At 31.6% G+C, this 18,040-nt stretch overlaps 1 protein-coding gene across 3 annotated transcripts in view; it reads left to right on the top strand.

Annotated features, from left to right (window-relative positions):
- LOC103580767 (transcription factor collier) overlaps nt 1-18,040 on the top strand; it is a 158,258-nt gene that overhangs the window by 7,944 nt on the left and 132,274 nt on the right. For all 3 annotated transcript variants that reach the window (XM_053741776.1, XM_053741775.1, XM_053741777.1), the window contains exon 2: nt 17,813-17,966. In XM_053741776.1, coding sequence (XP_053597751.1) covers nt 17,813-17,966 — 154 coding nt within the window. The remainder of the gene's footprint in view (nt 1-17,812; nt 17,967-18,040) is intronic.

Below are 18,040 nucleotides of genomic sequence, written 5' to 3'. Positions count from 1 at the left end.
AATTCGTTTAAGAGATATCATTGGAGAAACATGGTAAAAAACGTTTTTTTTTTCGAAAACAATGGCATACAAAAGTATTGTCCGACTCGAAGAGCTTAAAAATGTATTCACAACAATGTTTTCGAGCTCAAGGAGCTCGAAAACAACAGGAAGGTTTAGGGCTATCCCGCAGGATCAACCGATAATCAGATTTTTTTTAAATAAGGTATAGTATAATTTACAATGATTAGGTTACAACTACTAGTTGGCATTCTCAATTTTAGTATGGTCATAGTCATTACTGAAAAGTGTTCGATTCAATTTTCGTTAGGTGGCGAACATAAGACGGCGTTATTGTGACACTATAGCTTTTCAAATAAAAAATAATTTTTTCGTTTAGTGAAACAGCTATTTTTTTCCATATTTACACGTATAGGGTTATCGGTTAAAAATAATTCTAACGATTATAAACTTTTAAATTTTAAATTACTGTATTTTACTTGTCGATCTATAAATTAAGAGATTTCGTCATCTCCTGAGATTCCCTCTCATACCGTAAGTATATTTTATGCAAAATATACATAATAGTTAGTTATTATCAAGATGCATAAAATATCCGTTATGGAACTTGAAAAATCATCTCATACTATTTATTTTCAACATGCAGTTCTACATGGAAAGAATTTTATGGTAAAAGTTGCCATCGAGTCATAATACAATTTTTAAACTGAGTTTTACGGTAGAAAATATCATTTAAATTATTAAATAAACAATCTGATTTGTAATATTCGCGACCTACATGATAAAATTCACAATTATTTATGATAATCAGCAATTATAACTTTAATTATCTTAAATAATTATTACTATTATCAATATCGTAATTCCTTATAATCTGATGGTCATAGTTAGTATCAGCTCAAACAATGATTACCATCTAAGCTAATAAAAAAATTATACATCAGTGTTACAGTCTGAAGCTTGTCTATGTGTAATTTGTTTAACTGTTCAAGTAAGTAATTTCACACAGGCACAAGCGCACACACATATTCGCCAGCACACGTGCAGACACGCGTGAACACACATGCCCACACGGAAAAAAAAGAAATGTAGCTGCAACAGGAACGTTCCTGTAGCATAATCCTGTGGCTGCAACAGGATATTCCTGTTACAGCTACAAGATCAGTCCTGTTGCAGTCACAGGAATCATCTCAGACTCATACTAAGGGTAATAATGTGTATTAGTGGAGTTGAGAATCAACGACGGTAATACATATTTTTTTCTGCACACACACACTTACACACAAGTGTGTATGCGTACACACACGCACGCAATCATACATGCGCACACACATGCGCACATACATGTGAGCACACACATACGCGCGAGCACATGCACACATACATGCGAGCACATACATCCATGCACACATATGGACACCCGCACGCGCACAGATGTGTGTGTTCGTATCTTCATTAATTCACTTATATTATATATTTGTCACGATTCCAAGACTATTCCTATGATTGCCACAGAACTGGCCCTGAGGCTGCAACAGGAAACTCTAGTAGTATTCACAAGATGATTCCTTTTGCCACCACAGGACTAGTCCTGTAGCTGTGACAGGATTATTCCTGTGGCTGCGACAGGAATAGACCGGTGGCTGCAACACGAATCATCTTGTGAATACTACTAGAGTTTCCTGTTGCAGCAACAGTTCTTTTTTTTTCGTACATACATACATGCACACATATACCAACGCACCCACACATGTAACACACGCACCCGCGCACACACATATACCCACGCACACATGTACACACACATTATTATTATTATTATTATTATTATAATTATTATTAATATAAATAAAGGAATTAAATTTACATTAATTTATCCTTTTTTTCGTTTAAGGATTTTTAAAACTTTGAATGATAACAGTTACCATCCTCGATGTTAACAACTATAATCCTGAATAGTTAGAATAATCATCTTCGATAGTAATCGTCACCACCATCATTTGTTACTGTTATCATTTTCAATGGTGAAACTTATTGTTATCACCAGTGATAAATTTTACTACCATTTCAGATAGTTAAAATTAACAATTTTATATCGCAGATAGTATCATTAAATTCTCTCCGTGTGATGAAAAAAGAAAATTAATTAGAAGGATTAAAATTGTTTCCGCGAATTGGAAGAAACCATTACTTTGTATAACCTTTATTCCAACGAAATCTATTTTTTATAATATTAACGTTTCCTAGTAGATTTTTCATAGACATCTAGCTGTAACATTTGTCCTAATGAAGGAATTTTTGAGAAAATTTGCCGTAATCTTTTATAGTTATAGTCTAAAAGTATTGAAAAATACCATCGGTTCCAATGTATATATATATATTTATATATATATATATATATATATATATATATATATATATATATATATAATGTACGTTATATATCGATGTCGATGTATTTTAATCATTCTCATACCGAATGCATTATAAAGTGTGAGATAGCAACAGAGTTTATAGTGGGATGAGGGTAAATAGCAGCGCGTTGTCTGGTTAACGCGTAATAACTAATGCAAACCCTGGTGAATGTAGATTCGTGTGTGCAAATAAGAGAAGGGAAAAAGCCCATGTCGCGGATTTATTGTAATTCTGCCCTCGTGATTGCTTCATCTCTGAATCTGTATTTGTATACATGAATTCAAACAGTATAGATATATACAAACTTATGTCCATAACTCAAAATTGTACAAATGGGAATGCGGTCTTGAGCTCACCAAAAAGTACTTATACAGCAAAAGCACCAGTAGAAATATCGGAAATGATGTAATACTATCCTCAATAATTTTTGCTGTTTCGCCACCGTCTGAATTTTTTGAGTAGAATTATCTTGATTGGGTACAAGCTTTACATAACTGAGTTTTATGATTTAACGCAGGAAAAGTTCCTTAAATAGATGAATGTTATTTTAAAACATCTGTACACCTGCACATACAATGGTTGGTGGAAATATTGATGAGCCACAGACAAATATATCAATTTTCGAGCATCTCAGAATCAATTATACTAAAATTATAGATAGTTTATGTAGACATTATTATACAATAGTTTTCATAAACATGCTTAAAAAATAGTCCCAAATTCTCAGAAGTAAACCATTACGATTTTTAATTAATTGTAATTGGTAATCAATTGTCACAGTTTGATAAAAAGTTTGATCGCGTAGTAAGTCATTAACCAAGAGTTGATCTATTTTATACACAAGTTATATCTTTGAGTATGGAATGAAATTCGTATGTAACAAAGCAAAATTTACTATGTGACATAGTTACAACTCACATGTTGACATAGTAAACCAATGATGAAATAACAGAGTTATGACAATTCTTTCATCTACTCAAGATATCACTCATATATAAATTTGATTACATAATACAAGCTCAAACATCGGGATTATGATTTTTTTCATTAAACACTCCTTTTTTCTGATTGGTCAAATGCAGTGTTTAAGCTTTCTTAAAACATTTGTGCATCCCTTCTACCGTAAAATTCAGAGAAAATAGGCGTGATATATCCCTACTCTACAATCCAAGTTAACTTGCTCAAGCATGATCATCCCTGAATATTCGCCAGCCATGAGCATGTGTGATCATGCATGAGAAAGCATAATCATGCATAAAAAAGCATAAGCATGCCTGACTAAGCATGATCGCGTTTGCCCATGGCTGGCGAATATTCAGGCATGATCATGCATCAGATTAACGCATGATCAGGTCTGATGATTTTTTCCCGGATTAGCAAAATGTTCAAGATAGGTTATCGGCATACTCATCTTTACCTAAAGCTGCATCACTCGCAAAAAATCTGGGCGTCGGTTGGTCCTGCGGGCTAGTCCCAAAACTTCCTGCTGGTTTCGAGCTTAAAGGAGCTTTTGGAAAAAAACCGTTTTTAGCATTTTTTCTCCCACGATATTTTATTTACAAATGATTTGATTTTTATATTTGCAAAGGCAACCAACCCGTTTTGATAAAGCCTAAAGCTGATCAGATTTTCAAATCGTGTTTTGTTCAGTTACTTTAAAGATATTTACAAAAAGCTGTTTTTTACCATTTCTTTTTGCCACGATACTTCTTAGAAAAATAACCCGATTTTGATAGTTGAGGTGGCAATCGACGCCTCTTGCTAAAGCCTGAAGCTGATTAGATTTTAGAATTGTTTAGTTCTGTAGTTTCAAATATATTCGTAAAAAACCGTTCTTTACCATTTCTATTTCCCACGATAACTCTCGAACGAATTATCCGATTGAGATGGCTAAAGCGGCAATCGACGCATTTTATCAAGTTTTAGATTTCATTAGATTTTGAAGTCGATCGTATTAGTCGTTTTTGAGAAATCAATAAAAAACTAAAAAAAAAATTTTTTTTTTTTTGTAATTCGCCAATATTTTTGAGTCTACTTAATCAAATGATCTGAAGCCAAGAAGCTCTTTCGATTGCCGCCTCACCCATCTAAATCAGTTCATTAGTTACAAAGTTATAGACCGGACACACAGACACACACACACACACTCGGACATCATTCTAAAAATAGTCAGAATAGCTTCCTAAGATGTTAAAACGCCGACATCTGATGAAATATCGATTTTCGCAAGTCGGGGTGAAAACAATAACTTCCCGCAATTTCTGAAAATCATCGATTTTCTTAGCGGGAAGTTCTGCAATTTTATTAAAAGATGATTGAAAGTCAAAATAAATATTACATTTTAATAAAATGGAATCATAGGAGGATGTTAATTAACCTAAAATTTTAATACTTGTTAGTTTTATATTTAGAAAAAAACTTCTTCAAGATTTTATGTTAAGTAATACATGTATTAGACTTTTTATTAGGTTAGTTCTCATGTCTAGTGATTAATAAAACGATAAAATAAAAATATGATATCAATTCCTATTCAATAAATAAGTATCCAATTTCATTTTTAAAAATTAAATAAAGACTAGAAATTTGAATAGCGCGCTACGCGCGCGCGTAAATTTCAACCAATACTGAATCGTGGCCCGTTTTTTGCGAACTTCGACCTTTGACTAACTTCAAGACTTTCATCTATTTTATAATATCGGATACACTTAAGTAATTTTTATAAATAAATAAATTGAACCGAAAAAAACATTGACTTCCATAAAGACAAATTATTAAAATTCATTTTAACACATTTTAGTTTTGAGCATTCATTATATGAAATATCGCAGACAACCAGTGACATCAAGTACAATATTCTCGTTTGGTTGGTGAAACTCGCTTCACTCGTGTCCCCAAACTCTGAACTCGAGCATTATTTTCGATGGCATTAGTTATCTAAGTTACTAATATATATCAACAAATTAAAACTTTCATTTAATTTACTATCACTATCCAATAAACCCTCAACGCTTAAATAGATCACCAGGACACAAATACAATGATACTTACTTTTAAGTACCAAATCATAAATACGTACACGTATGTGTGTAAGTGTGGGAGTACATCATACACTGATAATTCTATAAACTATGTGTAGTATCAGACTTATGTTATTGCGTGAATGTAATACGCATAAAATGATATGGTTATCTACTCTCTCTAAACCGACATATTATTCTCGATCACTTTATCAAGCTATAGTACCTCTGAAATTACAGAGAAGCTTAAAACGAAGGACATCAAATAAATAGTTATAATCGCACTTTAATTTCATAAGTATCCGAATAAATTTGTGAAAATAAAAAGTTACTTGAATGATAGATTATAGAATAAGAATACTTGTTTAATATATTGTATATATGCCTCATGATTGATCGACAATAAAGTGTAATTAATATTATTAGTTATTTCAGATTAAAATTTCTTATAAAAAGGCACAATATAAAAAAAAATCTGGATGGCTAACCTTGCGGGCCAGGCTCAGAACTTTCCACTGTTCTCGAGCTCGAAAAAATTGTCGTGAATACATTGTCGAGCTCTTAAGCTCAAAAATATAATTATCTATTATTAGCTCTGCGAGCTCAAACAAGCTACACAATATGTTCAGGTTCAAAAATTTACGAATCGAAAATAATTAATACACAAGCGTTTTTTAAATTTTTATTCAAGATTATGTTCAATAAAATAGATATATTCAAGCAAAAATTAATGTGAGCGACCAAAATAAGGAATAAAATTAGTTTTGATCAGAGCGTTAACACATAAAATATCTGAAAATAATGTTAAGAAGGTTTTTTTTTTTTCAAAATTTTCAATCATAATATAATTCCTACTAAAGAACAAGTTGCATTGTCTTACATATTGATGGACGGTGGTTGAAGGAAACTATGATACCAAAAAGCTGGTACGATTTTTGGACCATTTGGAAAATTTTATTCTAAGTTATCCGGGAAAAATGAGGTAAATTGATATTTTTCAAATTTTTCGACACCGATATTTTTTAAACTAATCAACCAATTGTGATGTTCAATATGCCAATCGACACGTTTTATTGAGTTCTAAAGCTGACTAGATTTAGAAATCGATCGGGTAATGAGTCACTTCAAAGTTAAGTGAAAAAAAAAAAAACATTTTTCATCATTCCTTTCTCCAACGATATTTCTCGAACAAATTGATCGATTAAGATGGTTCTTACGGCAATCGACACGTTTTATTGATTCCTAGAGCTGATCAGATTTTGGAATTGATTGATTTAGTAAGTTTTGAGAAATATTAGAAAAACTAAAAAAACATTTCTTTTTTTGTATTTCTTCATTGATTTCGACTCCATTCGATCGAATGATCTGAAATTTACAGGAAAGTTGTTGGCTCTCAAGCTCTTTCGATTGCTACAAGAACCATATAAATCAGTTAATTAGTTAAAAAATTAGAGCGTTCATACACACACGCACACACACATACAGACAAACGGACATCATTCTGAAAATAGTCAGAATAACTTCCTGGGACCTCAAACCGTCGACAACTGATGAAATTTCGATTTGCGAAAATCGGGGTGAAACCAATAATTTTCCGAAATTTTCGAAAATCATCGATTTTCTCAGTGGGGAATTACCGAATAGATACCCATTGACTCTGCAAGGCAGAGCCAAAACTACCCACTGTTTTAGAGCTTAGAAAGCTTAGGAACATTATGTTGAAGAGGTTTCGAGCTAAGTGAGAGTAAAATAAAATAAAATCATCGTGTACTTTAATGCTTATTACAACAATCGAAAGGGTGAGACAAAGATCCGATGCGATTGTAGACCATTACTAACCCTTTACAAATGCTAAGATATTCATGTGCTTTTACAAATCTCTCAATGATATCATTTTCTTATTTACTTGACTGGATAAGATGATTATTGTGGTAATTGAAGAGGTTTATATTAAACTTATTGTATTTCATCATCAATCATTAAATATTATTTTTAAGATAGGGGAAGAGGGGGGGGGAAATAGGCCCCTTAAGAAATGAGAGCCTATATGTTATATAAATGTCAGCCCATTTTGCCCCACTCTCCCCTAATAGGGGAAGGAGGGGGTGGGGCCTTAAAATTTTGAGTGCCTCGAATGACTTTGGGGTGAAATGGGTCCCCAAAATTTAAGGTGCCCATTTTGCCCCCTTCCTCTAAACAAAACGTTGAAGATCATTAAAACAGTTTCTAACTGTTAAATAATAACGCAAATTATTGGTTAACTTGTTATTTATTGATACAGAGATAATAGTAATATTAATTTATATATGATTAATTAATTGACACATACTTGAATAATTATAAATATGATTTGACAGACAACAAAGTGCTAGTCTGACAGACAAAGTTGTCAGAATGATAATAAAACAGCATTTAAGTTTGAAAGTGCAACTTATGTTTGGTGCTGAAAGGTCTTGGCTCAACTGAAAACAGAAAAGTATTAGTTATAACCCAGTGCAGTACTTAAATTAATAATAATAATTGTAATTTAATAATAATAATAATTATTATTATTATTATATAACAAATTTTTTTCATTTATGATAAAAAATTTACTATAATAATTACCATTATTATTGAATTAATAATTTAATAATAATAGTCATTATTATAGTAATTTTACTATCATACATGAAAAAATTTTGTTGTACAAAATAAAATATAAAATTTAAGTGTTCATTAATTAATTAACTCATATGGTATAATTATATATTTAAATATATACGGGCAGGTGAAGTGAAAAATTTTTCTTGATCCATTTCCTTTGAAATAAAATAAATTAAGAAAACAGTCAATGAATAATTAACAAATGAATTAAATTAATTCGAATAAATTATTGCAATTTACAAAAATTATATAATATTGTCATAATGGATAATTCCTCTATTATAAGATGTTATATTATAATAGAATATTCCTCTCAAATCAAACTTTCCTAGTGAGTCTTACAAAAAATACAGTTTATGTCGTGTGTGCAATTAGAGGGACACCTGACGAGCATAGTCGCTGCATTTGCTTCTGCTTATGCTATATTTTACATTCTCATGAGTTCTCGGATGAGAAGCCGCAATTGCCCTACGGCTTGTTCGTTATTCACCATCGTACACATCTGAATACACCATAAGCTACCAGCTTATGCAACAACTTGACGCTCTTCAGATATCCCTCCATGCACACGCGCTATATAAATTGCTATTGAATCATTAGTACCAAATATTTTCTCAATGTTTATTTTTCTCTACACTGCTAAGTAATTATCTGATGCCAATAAGTAATAGCCACTTATCTGCTTCGATCTCTATTATCATTCGAAACGTACGATCGGTATAATTGAAAAATGATACGTATGTATACAACTGGAGAAACTCCTGTATAGAAATATTCCTATATTGTACAATACGTTATTTATGTATCTACAAAAGTGAAATGATGCGAAAAATAGCCATTTAATAGAGGAATATTGGCAGAAAATGCTCTCTCGTCGCGTGATTATAATTATTCTGGACCGCTAAATTGCCTCGCTGTCCCCACACAGCAACTCTACCAACCGCCTACAACCCTACATTGGCCGCTCAAGCACATTACTAACCATTGTACCATTTTCTCCCTTATTTCTATCACTATCATATCTATATTTGATGCTCATATCTATATCGATAATTGTATATGTATTATTCCATTTTCATTTTTTTTCTTTTAGCTTTATTAGAGTAGATAACAGATTGCATTAATTCATGCTTCATGGAAAACCTTTTTAAATTATAAAAAAAAAAAATACAAAATAAATAAAAAAATCCTTTTAATCCCGTAATAATATTAACAATTGATCTTTATATATCGCTATAATAATACTTCCAGTGACTGTATTAAATTATGGATAATTAGTAACCTGTAGTTTCTACATAATTACCCGGCTATCACTGCATAGAGAGAAATTTACAGTAATGATTACAATATGCCATGAGAACAGTTTCCATATCCTATGGGAACATTATTTTTGAAATATCGACGATAGGAATAACACCCATAGAAATTATTATAATCATTCCTATCTTTATAGGTTCATTTTTAAACGATACCAGAACAATTCCTACGGAATAGTGGTAATTATTCCTATGCCATCATAGGACTGATTAGCCATTGGGACTGATTCGCAATAAATATTTACTGATATGCAATAATTTTTGCTGATTCGTTTCAAAAAAGTATGATAGAAGACACTACAGTCTTGTATGGAAATAATTACTATAACAGCATGGTAATCATTACCATACCACTATAGTCACTTCTACCGTACATTATGGAAATCATTACCATATATAAGTTGACATTGAGAACAGTAGTATAGGAACGATTACTATTATATTTATATATTTATTACTATAATATACTGGCAGAGGCAGCTGTTTGGTTTACGTGTAGATCGAGCGATTACCCAAGTTAAGCAGCATCGTGCATGGTTGCTACTTGGTTGGGTGACCGCTTAGCCACGCATTGAGCTTGAGCGGAGGTCTCTATGTGCTCGGCACAGGTTGAAGATCCAGTGATCGGTAAATTGGGAATATATCGATCACTGGGACTTCGCCCGTTCCGACCTGTACTCGCAATAGGTTTTCTCAGTGGTATCTCCTCGCTGCTATATAAGCAACGCAAAGGTGGGGTGTAGGGCATCACGTAATGATGTAGTACAGAAGCACAAATCGGTCCACAGCCACACATTAGGCAAAGTGGGAAAAAGAAAATGGAAAGATAATTTGCTTCCAGGCCAATAGGCTGAAGCAGAGAATATCAACAAAGAAAAAAAATTGGTCTATCAGTTGACCCTGCGAGCCAGCCCCAAAACTTCTCGCTGTTTTCGAGCTCCTAGAGTCATAGGTCGGCTAGCAAATTCATTTAGCTTTAATTTGATTTTTTTTTGCATTTTTGTGCGACTTGTGGCTGAGATATTAACCTTCAAAAGAAAAATGATCGTTTTTGAATAAATTGAATAAATTTGAATAAATTCTCTATAAGAGCTGCTAAAACAACCGCTGCTTCGTAAATATCAATTAAAAGACTAATGTTTCTAGGTTTTTTTTTAGCCTACAATAACCCTGCACATCTTTTAATTGATCTATCAAACCGTTTTTCCGGGGTGATTGATCAAAGTTTTGCAAAAGAATTAGGGAATAAGTTTTGTTCTTTTAAAAATCGTCAAACTGAAAAAATAATTTATTTTTACTTTTCTTTAATTTTTGCGTTGGTTACTCAGTAAATGTGAGGGAAAGAAAAAGAAAAAAATTTTCAAACACAAAAACCAAATTTCAATTTTATTGTCTTTGACTATTTTTGGCATTTTTTGGAAACTTTTTATTTTTCTCTCTTCCTCACATTCTTTTTGAAAATTTTGGTTTCGCGATACTTCTCATGTTTATGCGAAAATCGTAGCTCTAAATAATTATTTTTTAAAATGCCCCGAAACTAGAGATTTCGAGCTATAAAATGATTTTTTTAAGATTTCGATACGATTATTTTTCACGAAGTTACAGCCTTGCAAAAATCACTAAAAAATTTCTAAAATTTTTTTGTTCCTTCAAATTTTAGCATGAGTGTATTGTGTTGGTGTCGATTTTTAAATGTAAAATTTACTTGACTTGACCAATATTCTAACCCTGATCTCCGCGTGTGAATCCTGCCTTTAGTCTGTCAGTCTGATTTCTTAGAACGAAGACCTCTGAACTTGTAATTTATATATTTATGTGCCATACCTATCAATTTCTAATTTTACTGATCTGCTTTCGAAAAATAACTAACAGTTTAAAAATTGTTAGTTGCTGTATAATACTTGATATTACACTATTCATCTGATTTACAGAAATTACGGAACAGGTTGTAATTTCTGGTTAATGTAGAGTATTTAAGGCATATTTCCAGTTCTCATATTTTGACTGAATAAAATAAAAATCGTTAAATCGTATAATGAAATATATCACTCAACGTTCAGTGATAATTTAATATACTCTTCATAAAAATTGCTTTTCATTTATCAAGAATATGAATGAATTAGAAATAAAAGTAAAAACAATGCAAGTTTTCAGATAAACATACAGTAATAATGATCATTTTATGGTGTCTATAATAGATTTAGCAATAAATTGTAAAAGGAATGAATTTATAGATGTGAATTAGTATTTCTTACTAAGAAAAATTAAATGTTCAAACATTTTCGAGCCTTGTTTTCTCTGTGTAGATTAATTGAAAACAATAGACTTAGTGCGCAAATATTGAATGTAAATTTTTATTACTTTAAAATCTGAATCAATAGGTTAAAAATTAGTAGTAATCGACAGTAAAATATATACTGTAACCTTCTCGGAAACACGCTTATTCTAATGTTCTAAGTTTTAGGCATGTATGTTCAGTAGTTTCCGCGATTACGTATTCCAACAAAAAATTTCTCCTCATTCATTATTATAATATGTGTGTATATTAGGGTGCTTTGTTTCCGGCGAAAGTATTCATTTCGTTGCTCATCAAACAAAATATTGTTTTTTATGCTAAAACAAAAATTCCTGCCAAGTTTGAGTTCTTAATTCGAACGCTAAGTACTTTCCATTTGATTTCAAAGATTTCCCATTTAAAATACACGTAAATTAAATTACTTTTTTTTTAACTTTTTAATACTCAGCTGCGTTTTATGATATCGACGCGGGTTTTGGTCGCAAATTGTAAGGCATTTAGTGTTCTTCAAAAGTGCTCCTAGTAACTTAGCTGTAATTCCAGCTGTTTCACTTGTGTCCGCTGAAGAAGTCATTTTTCCTATGAAATTGACCTTTATTGGCTCGCAGAACGTAAACCAATGAATGCACACCAAAAATGTAAACGGGAATTTTATAGGAAATTTTATTCCCTTCAAAAAAAGTCTTATGAGTCAATTCGCTATAGTCCATAGTTTTCGAGTTATAGGTATTTTAATAATTTAAAAAATAAAATAGCAATTGTCATTTTTTTTTAATGCACTCATTGGTTTACGTTCTGCAAGCCAATAAAGGTCAATTTGATACGAAAAAATGACTTTCTCAGCGGACATCAGTGAAACAGCTGGAATTACAGCTAAGTTACTATGGGCACTTTTGAAGAACACCAAATGCCCTGCAATTTGCGACCAAGACCGCGTCGATATCACAAAACGCAGCTGAGTATTAGAAAGTAAAAAAAAAGTAATTTAATTTACGTGTATTTTGAATGGGAAATCTTTGAAATCAAATGGAAAGTACTTAGGATTGGAATTATGAGCTCAAACTTGGTAGGAATTTTTGTTTTAGCATAAAAAACCATATTTTGCTTGATGAACAACAAAAAAACTACTTTCGCCGGAAACGAAGCACCCTAGTGTATATGTATATATATATATATATATATATATATATATATATATATATTTATATATATATATATATATATATATATATATTTATATATATATATATATATATATATATATATATTTATATATACATGTATGTATATGTGTATATATATCTGAATGTATAGATAATGTATAGACAGGCGGTGTAAGCGGAGCGAAATAATCGGACGTCAAGAGTTATGGGGCGCGAACCAGCGGCCGGTTAATCAGCCACCGATAATTATCGACACGGGCAGTACATCACCATCGTCCCTAGCTTCAGTACCCTCCGCTAACATTCCTCTCAGCCGTATGTGGTACCCGCCGCACATATAACACCTACCCCATTCTCATGCTTTCGAAACCTGGATAGCAGTATAGCAGGATATAATCCTCCGTTGCCGCACTATACCACCCAACAACACCCTCTATTTGCACCCACCCCCTAACCAGCTTCTCCACCCTCTGCCGTGACAAATGCACCGCCGATACCATCATTTATTTCGCAAATGTGCTGCAAAACTGCCGCTATTCATTTTCAAGCTAGTCGATTCAGTTTTCCGCTCGGAAGGTCCGATATCAGGTCGCACGAGCGAACCAAACGCGACGCATTGTGGCTTTGGTTTATTGTCATTATGCAAAAGTCTACATGCTAATATTATATTTATCCTCAAAGCCAACATTACATATTGACTTATTTTCTTTCGCACTTATTATTAATATTTGAGGATATGATAATTAAGAATTTTCATTTCAACTTCCTGCTGCTATAAATTTAAAGTTATTGTAAAATAGAGAAACAACCGTCTTCATTTAGGTATTCCAAAATCGTGATTTTATCAATTTTGATAATCTGAAGTATTGGAAAGCTATTCTAACTATTTTCAAAATGATATCCTAATGTCTGTATGTGTCTGTGTTTATCAATATGGGAATACTATAAAACATCTTCACATATCGACTAATTAATACCAGCCTTGTGGAATGTAAAAGGGCATCTCAACACAGATTTTATGGAAATTCTGTTTCAATCAACTGAATTGCTTCTGAAATAATTGAAAAAAAAAATTTTTTTTCAATATCTATTAAACGATAAAAAATACTGATTTTGTTTTTCACCACATTGAACAAAATCCATGATGGACAAATATTACAATAATTATTTGAAAAAACTATCCTCCTAATAATGTTGGAATACTCCAACAATTCACCTTTGCGGACTTAATACGGAATAATATTTCAATTTGAAAAAGAGATCACGAAAATTATTGTTTTACAGTATAGTTTTTCTATTTTGTTTTTGCTAATGATTACAAAGTTATGTTGTACAAGCGATCTAAGAATTTTCAAGCTTTTAGACCTCGTATACAGTGAGAAATTTTCAAGTTGGCTCACAGGGTCACTCTTTATTCCTCATTTTTTGTGATAAAAAAAAAGATACTCACTATAATTCTTCAGAAGAAATAAAGGGTATGAGCTCACGCTGTACCATTACTCAAAGATGGCAGAAGAGTCCAGTGGCCTTAATCTCAGCACATGAGGCCTTAATGGGATTTTAAGGCGTCGAGACCACCTGAGCGCTATTGCTTCAACAATCGACCTCGTTTATCTCTTTTTGTTTTCTTTTTTTCTCCATGCGCAACGCAACCCTTCGCACCTTATACATAAACGCACGATCTTATCTAGTACTATAGATGACAACAATTATTTTCTACATGTTATACTACACGAAAAAACGAGTCTCGAAGATTTATTAAAATTTTATATATTTTCGTATAAAATATAGTAATGTTAATCAATCAAAGCGTTACCCGGGAAAAAAAGTTCATGTCTGGTCATGTATGATCATCTATGATTAAATATGATCATATATGATATATATGTATATATAGGTTTGACAAAAATTATTTGAACTAAAAAAAAAATCTTTTGATTTCGCTGTTCATTAACATTCATTGAAATTCATTTATATCTAGCTATACTTGACTAATTATTAATTTTTCTATCGATGAAAAAGTATTCAGTATTTTTCTGGAATTCGAACCTGGATCCTTCTACATATCAGTTGAAACTTGTACCACTCTACTAAACCATGGACTTAATAGACAGGACTATTCAATAGGTTTATGTATTGATCTCAGAAATATCAATTATCATTACGTTTATATCGATATTTTACATGGTATTTGAGAAGTTTAAGTTTTCTTATGCAGAATAAAAAGTTTTTTTCATTCTTTATAAGGTTTTATTTTTTTTAGCTTACCGCTGAGATATGTTTATATATGATGCTTAGATCAATTGGGCGCAAAAATTTAAACTTCATGCATATGATCATATATGATGATATATTCACACCTATGGATTTTATTTCCACGTGCAAGTAAAAAAATGTTCATGTCCCGTCATATATGTTCATACCAGATATATCTGATCTTACATGAGTTGGACATCGTGTAAAACATTTTTATGTTCCTTCATATGTGTTCGTATATACATATATGCTCTTATATGGATGGCATATCAGTTGAAATTTTAATATTTTTTTTCATATTAGCTCATATATATGTCCAAATATGATCTTATGTGGGCTGTAGATCGGTTAAAAACTTTTAATTTATCTTCATATGTGTTCATATATGCCTATATATAATCATATATGAACTGAATATCGATTAAAAATTCTTCATGTTTTTTCATGAATGAACATACATGACCATATATGATCTTATGTGATTTATTTATAACTTAAAAGAAATTTCTTTGACTTTATGTATGGTCGTATATGAATATGTGTGACTCTATAAATATATATGCCTCTTATATAATCATAAACGAATCTTATATGATCTTATATGGTCATATCTAATTATATACAGCCAGATATGACCTTTTTTCGCAGGTACCGTTATTATTCACTACCAAACATTTAGTAATAATTTAGAAATATTGATGAATGCGATATTTTATTTTGAAAGTTGTTATATTATTACTTTTTCAACTATTACATTCGTATTCGTAATTAGTCGAACCGAAGTAATTATTGACCGACAACCATAGAAAACAATTCAAGTTCAAGATATCGAGATCCGTATCTCAACTAAGCTAAATAATTTTTGCAGCGGTGCTGATAGTAGTTTGACTGAAAATATGAAAATTGACATCAATAATAATACAAATGCTACCAATATAAATAATAATAATAATAGAAGTTAAAAATCAAATAAAACTTTTATTTTATTCTATTTCAATAGAGTAAGAAGGACTATATTAAATAGTTATATTTACTAAATAAATTGTCATATTTTCTAATGGAGCTTATATTTCTTTGTATGTTCATTCAATAAGAATTACTAAATTTAAGTAATTACTCGGACCAGAAACTTTGTATAAAATGAGAAATACTAATACATATAAAAAAAAGTAGACAATCAGTGCGATCGGCAGTATTCGGCAATCAATGGCGTGTTCAAACCACCCTTTCTGTCAGGTAATAAATATATACTTGTTATCTATGTATGCAATAAAGAGATGTAACAAATGAACATAGTTACTAGTATTATGATGAGTTATAATATAAAGAATAGAATGATATTCAAAGAGCAAAATTATATAAATGCAAATATTTGGTTAGTTAAAAATAATATATTACACACCAAGGGAGGAAAATTGGAAATTCCGAACCACGTGTTCAATTGCCTAACATGCAGATTGGGGCGTCCTACCATCATCTGTCGTGTGTATACGATTCTTCACCAGATCTGTACCTGAAAGTTGAAATTGCTGTCTCTGTTTGTGGAAAGGATGACGCATACACTAATTTTAAGCATTTTTTTCTCATAAAAGGAAAAAATGACTTTCCTCTCTATAAAAAAAGCAGGAATTTAAATTTTCAGTGCAGGTATGGTGAAAACATTAGTCCGTAAGTCCGTTATGACTTTAATGACTTAAGAGCGGAAAAAACTTCACACTTTTGCATATTGTCCCGCAGACTATACAAGAAATTAGGATAAAAATCAAGGAACACATTGATCCACACATTATCCCGTATGTAATTCTACACATCCGCCTACACATTATCCAAAAAAGTTGACCCACACATAATTCGACACATTCAACCATACATTGTTCCACACATGCCACACGTTGCTCTACACATTCAGCAACACATTTAGCCACACAATATTCCACAGATAATCTCGCACATTCAATGCGGCTGGATGTGTAGAATTATGCCCTTATCAATGTATATGATTATGTGTAGGCCAATGCGTGACTGAATGTTTGGCTGGATGTATGAGGTGTGTTGGATCGTGCGTAGCTGAATATAGGGGTCAGTGTGTGGGGAAATGTGTGGGTCTATGTGAGGCTGATCGTGTACCATGTATGGGACAATGTGTGTCTGAATGTGTAAGAGTATGTGTGGGTCAACGTTTTAGATATTGTGTGGCTGAATTTGTGGGCGGATATGTGTCATTAAGTTCAGAACAATGTGAAGCTAAAAGTCTAGGACAATGTGTGCTTTGATTTGTATCCTTATATCTTATTTAGCGTGTGGGACACCATGCAAAAAATATGTACTTCTTCTCTCAAATTATTGGAAATATAATAGATTTACAGAATGATATTTCTCAACTAATTAAATATTATATCTATGTAATTTGTATTTTTTATATTTTTAATGCCTGTAATTTATCAATCGTTTTATTTCTATTATAACTCAGCACGCTATTAGTAGTTGTGTTCAAGTTATAAGTCTATATATTACATATATAAATATAAAGCGTATATTTGTTGCTTGGTATAAAAAGTTAATTTGGGCTTGAACATAACAATATCAACTTAATAATTTTAACTCAAATTTTTTAGTAATATTTTCTGAAAATTTGTCATCATGTACACTTTCTTGTTTTTCATAATTTTGATTTATTTTAATAAGCAAAAATCATAATTTCAGGGTTGGTGTCGGAAGAGCACATTTCGAAAAGCAACCACCGAGTAATTTGAGAAAAAGTAATTTTTTTCATTTTGTTATTGCTCTATACGATCGAGGTGGTCAGCCAATCGAAATCGAAAGGACCGCTTTCATTGGATTTGTTGAAAAAGATCAGGTAAATTTATAATCATATTATTCCTAGCTTATAATGATGCGAATGATAATAACTATAAAATTATAGATCCTTTC

The sequence above is a fragment of the Microplitis demolitor genome, chromosome 9 (assembly GCF_026212275.2).
Source record: "Microplitis demolitor isolate Queensland-Clemson2020A chromosome 9, iyMicDemo2.1a, whole genome shotgun sequence".
In the NCBI taxonomy this organism is placed as follows: Eukaryota; Metazoa; Arthropoda; class Insecta; order Hymenoptera; family Braconidae; genus Microplitis; species Microplitis demolitor.
This window is presented reverse-complemented; position numbering and strand designations above follow the sequence as displayed.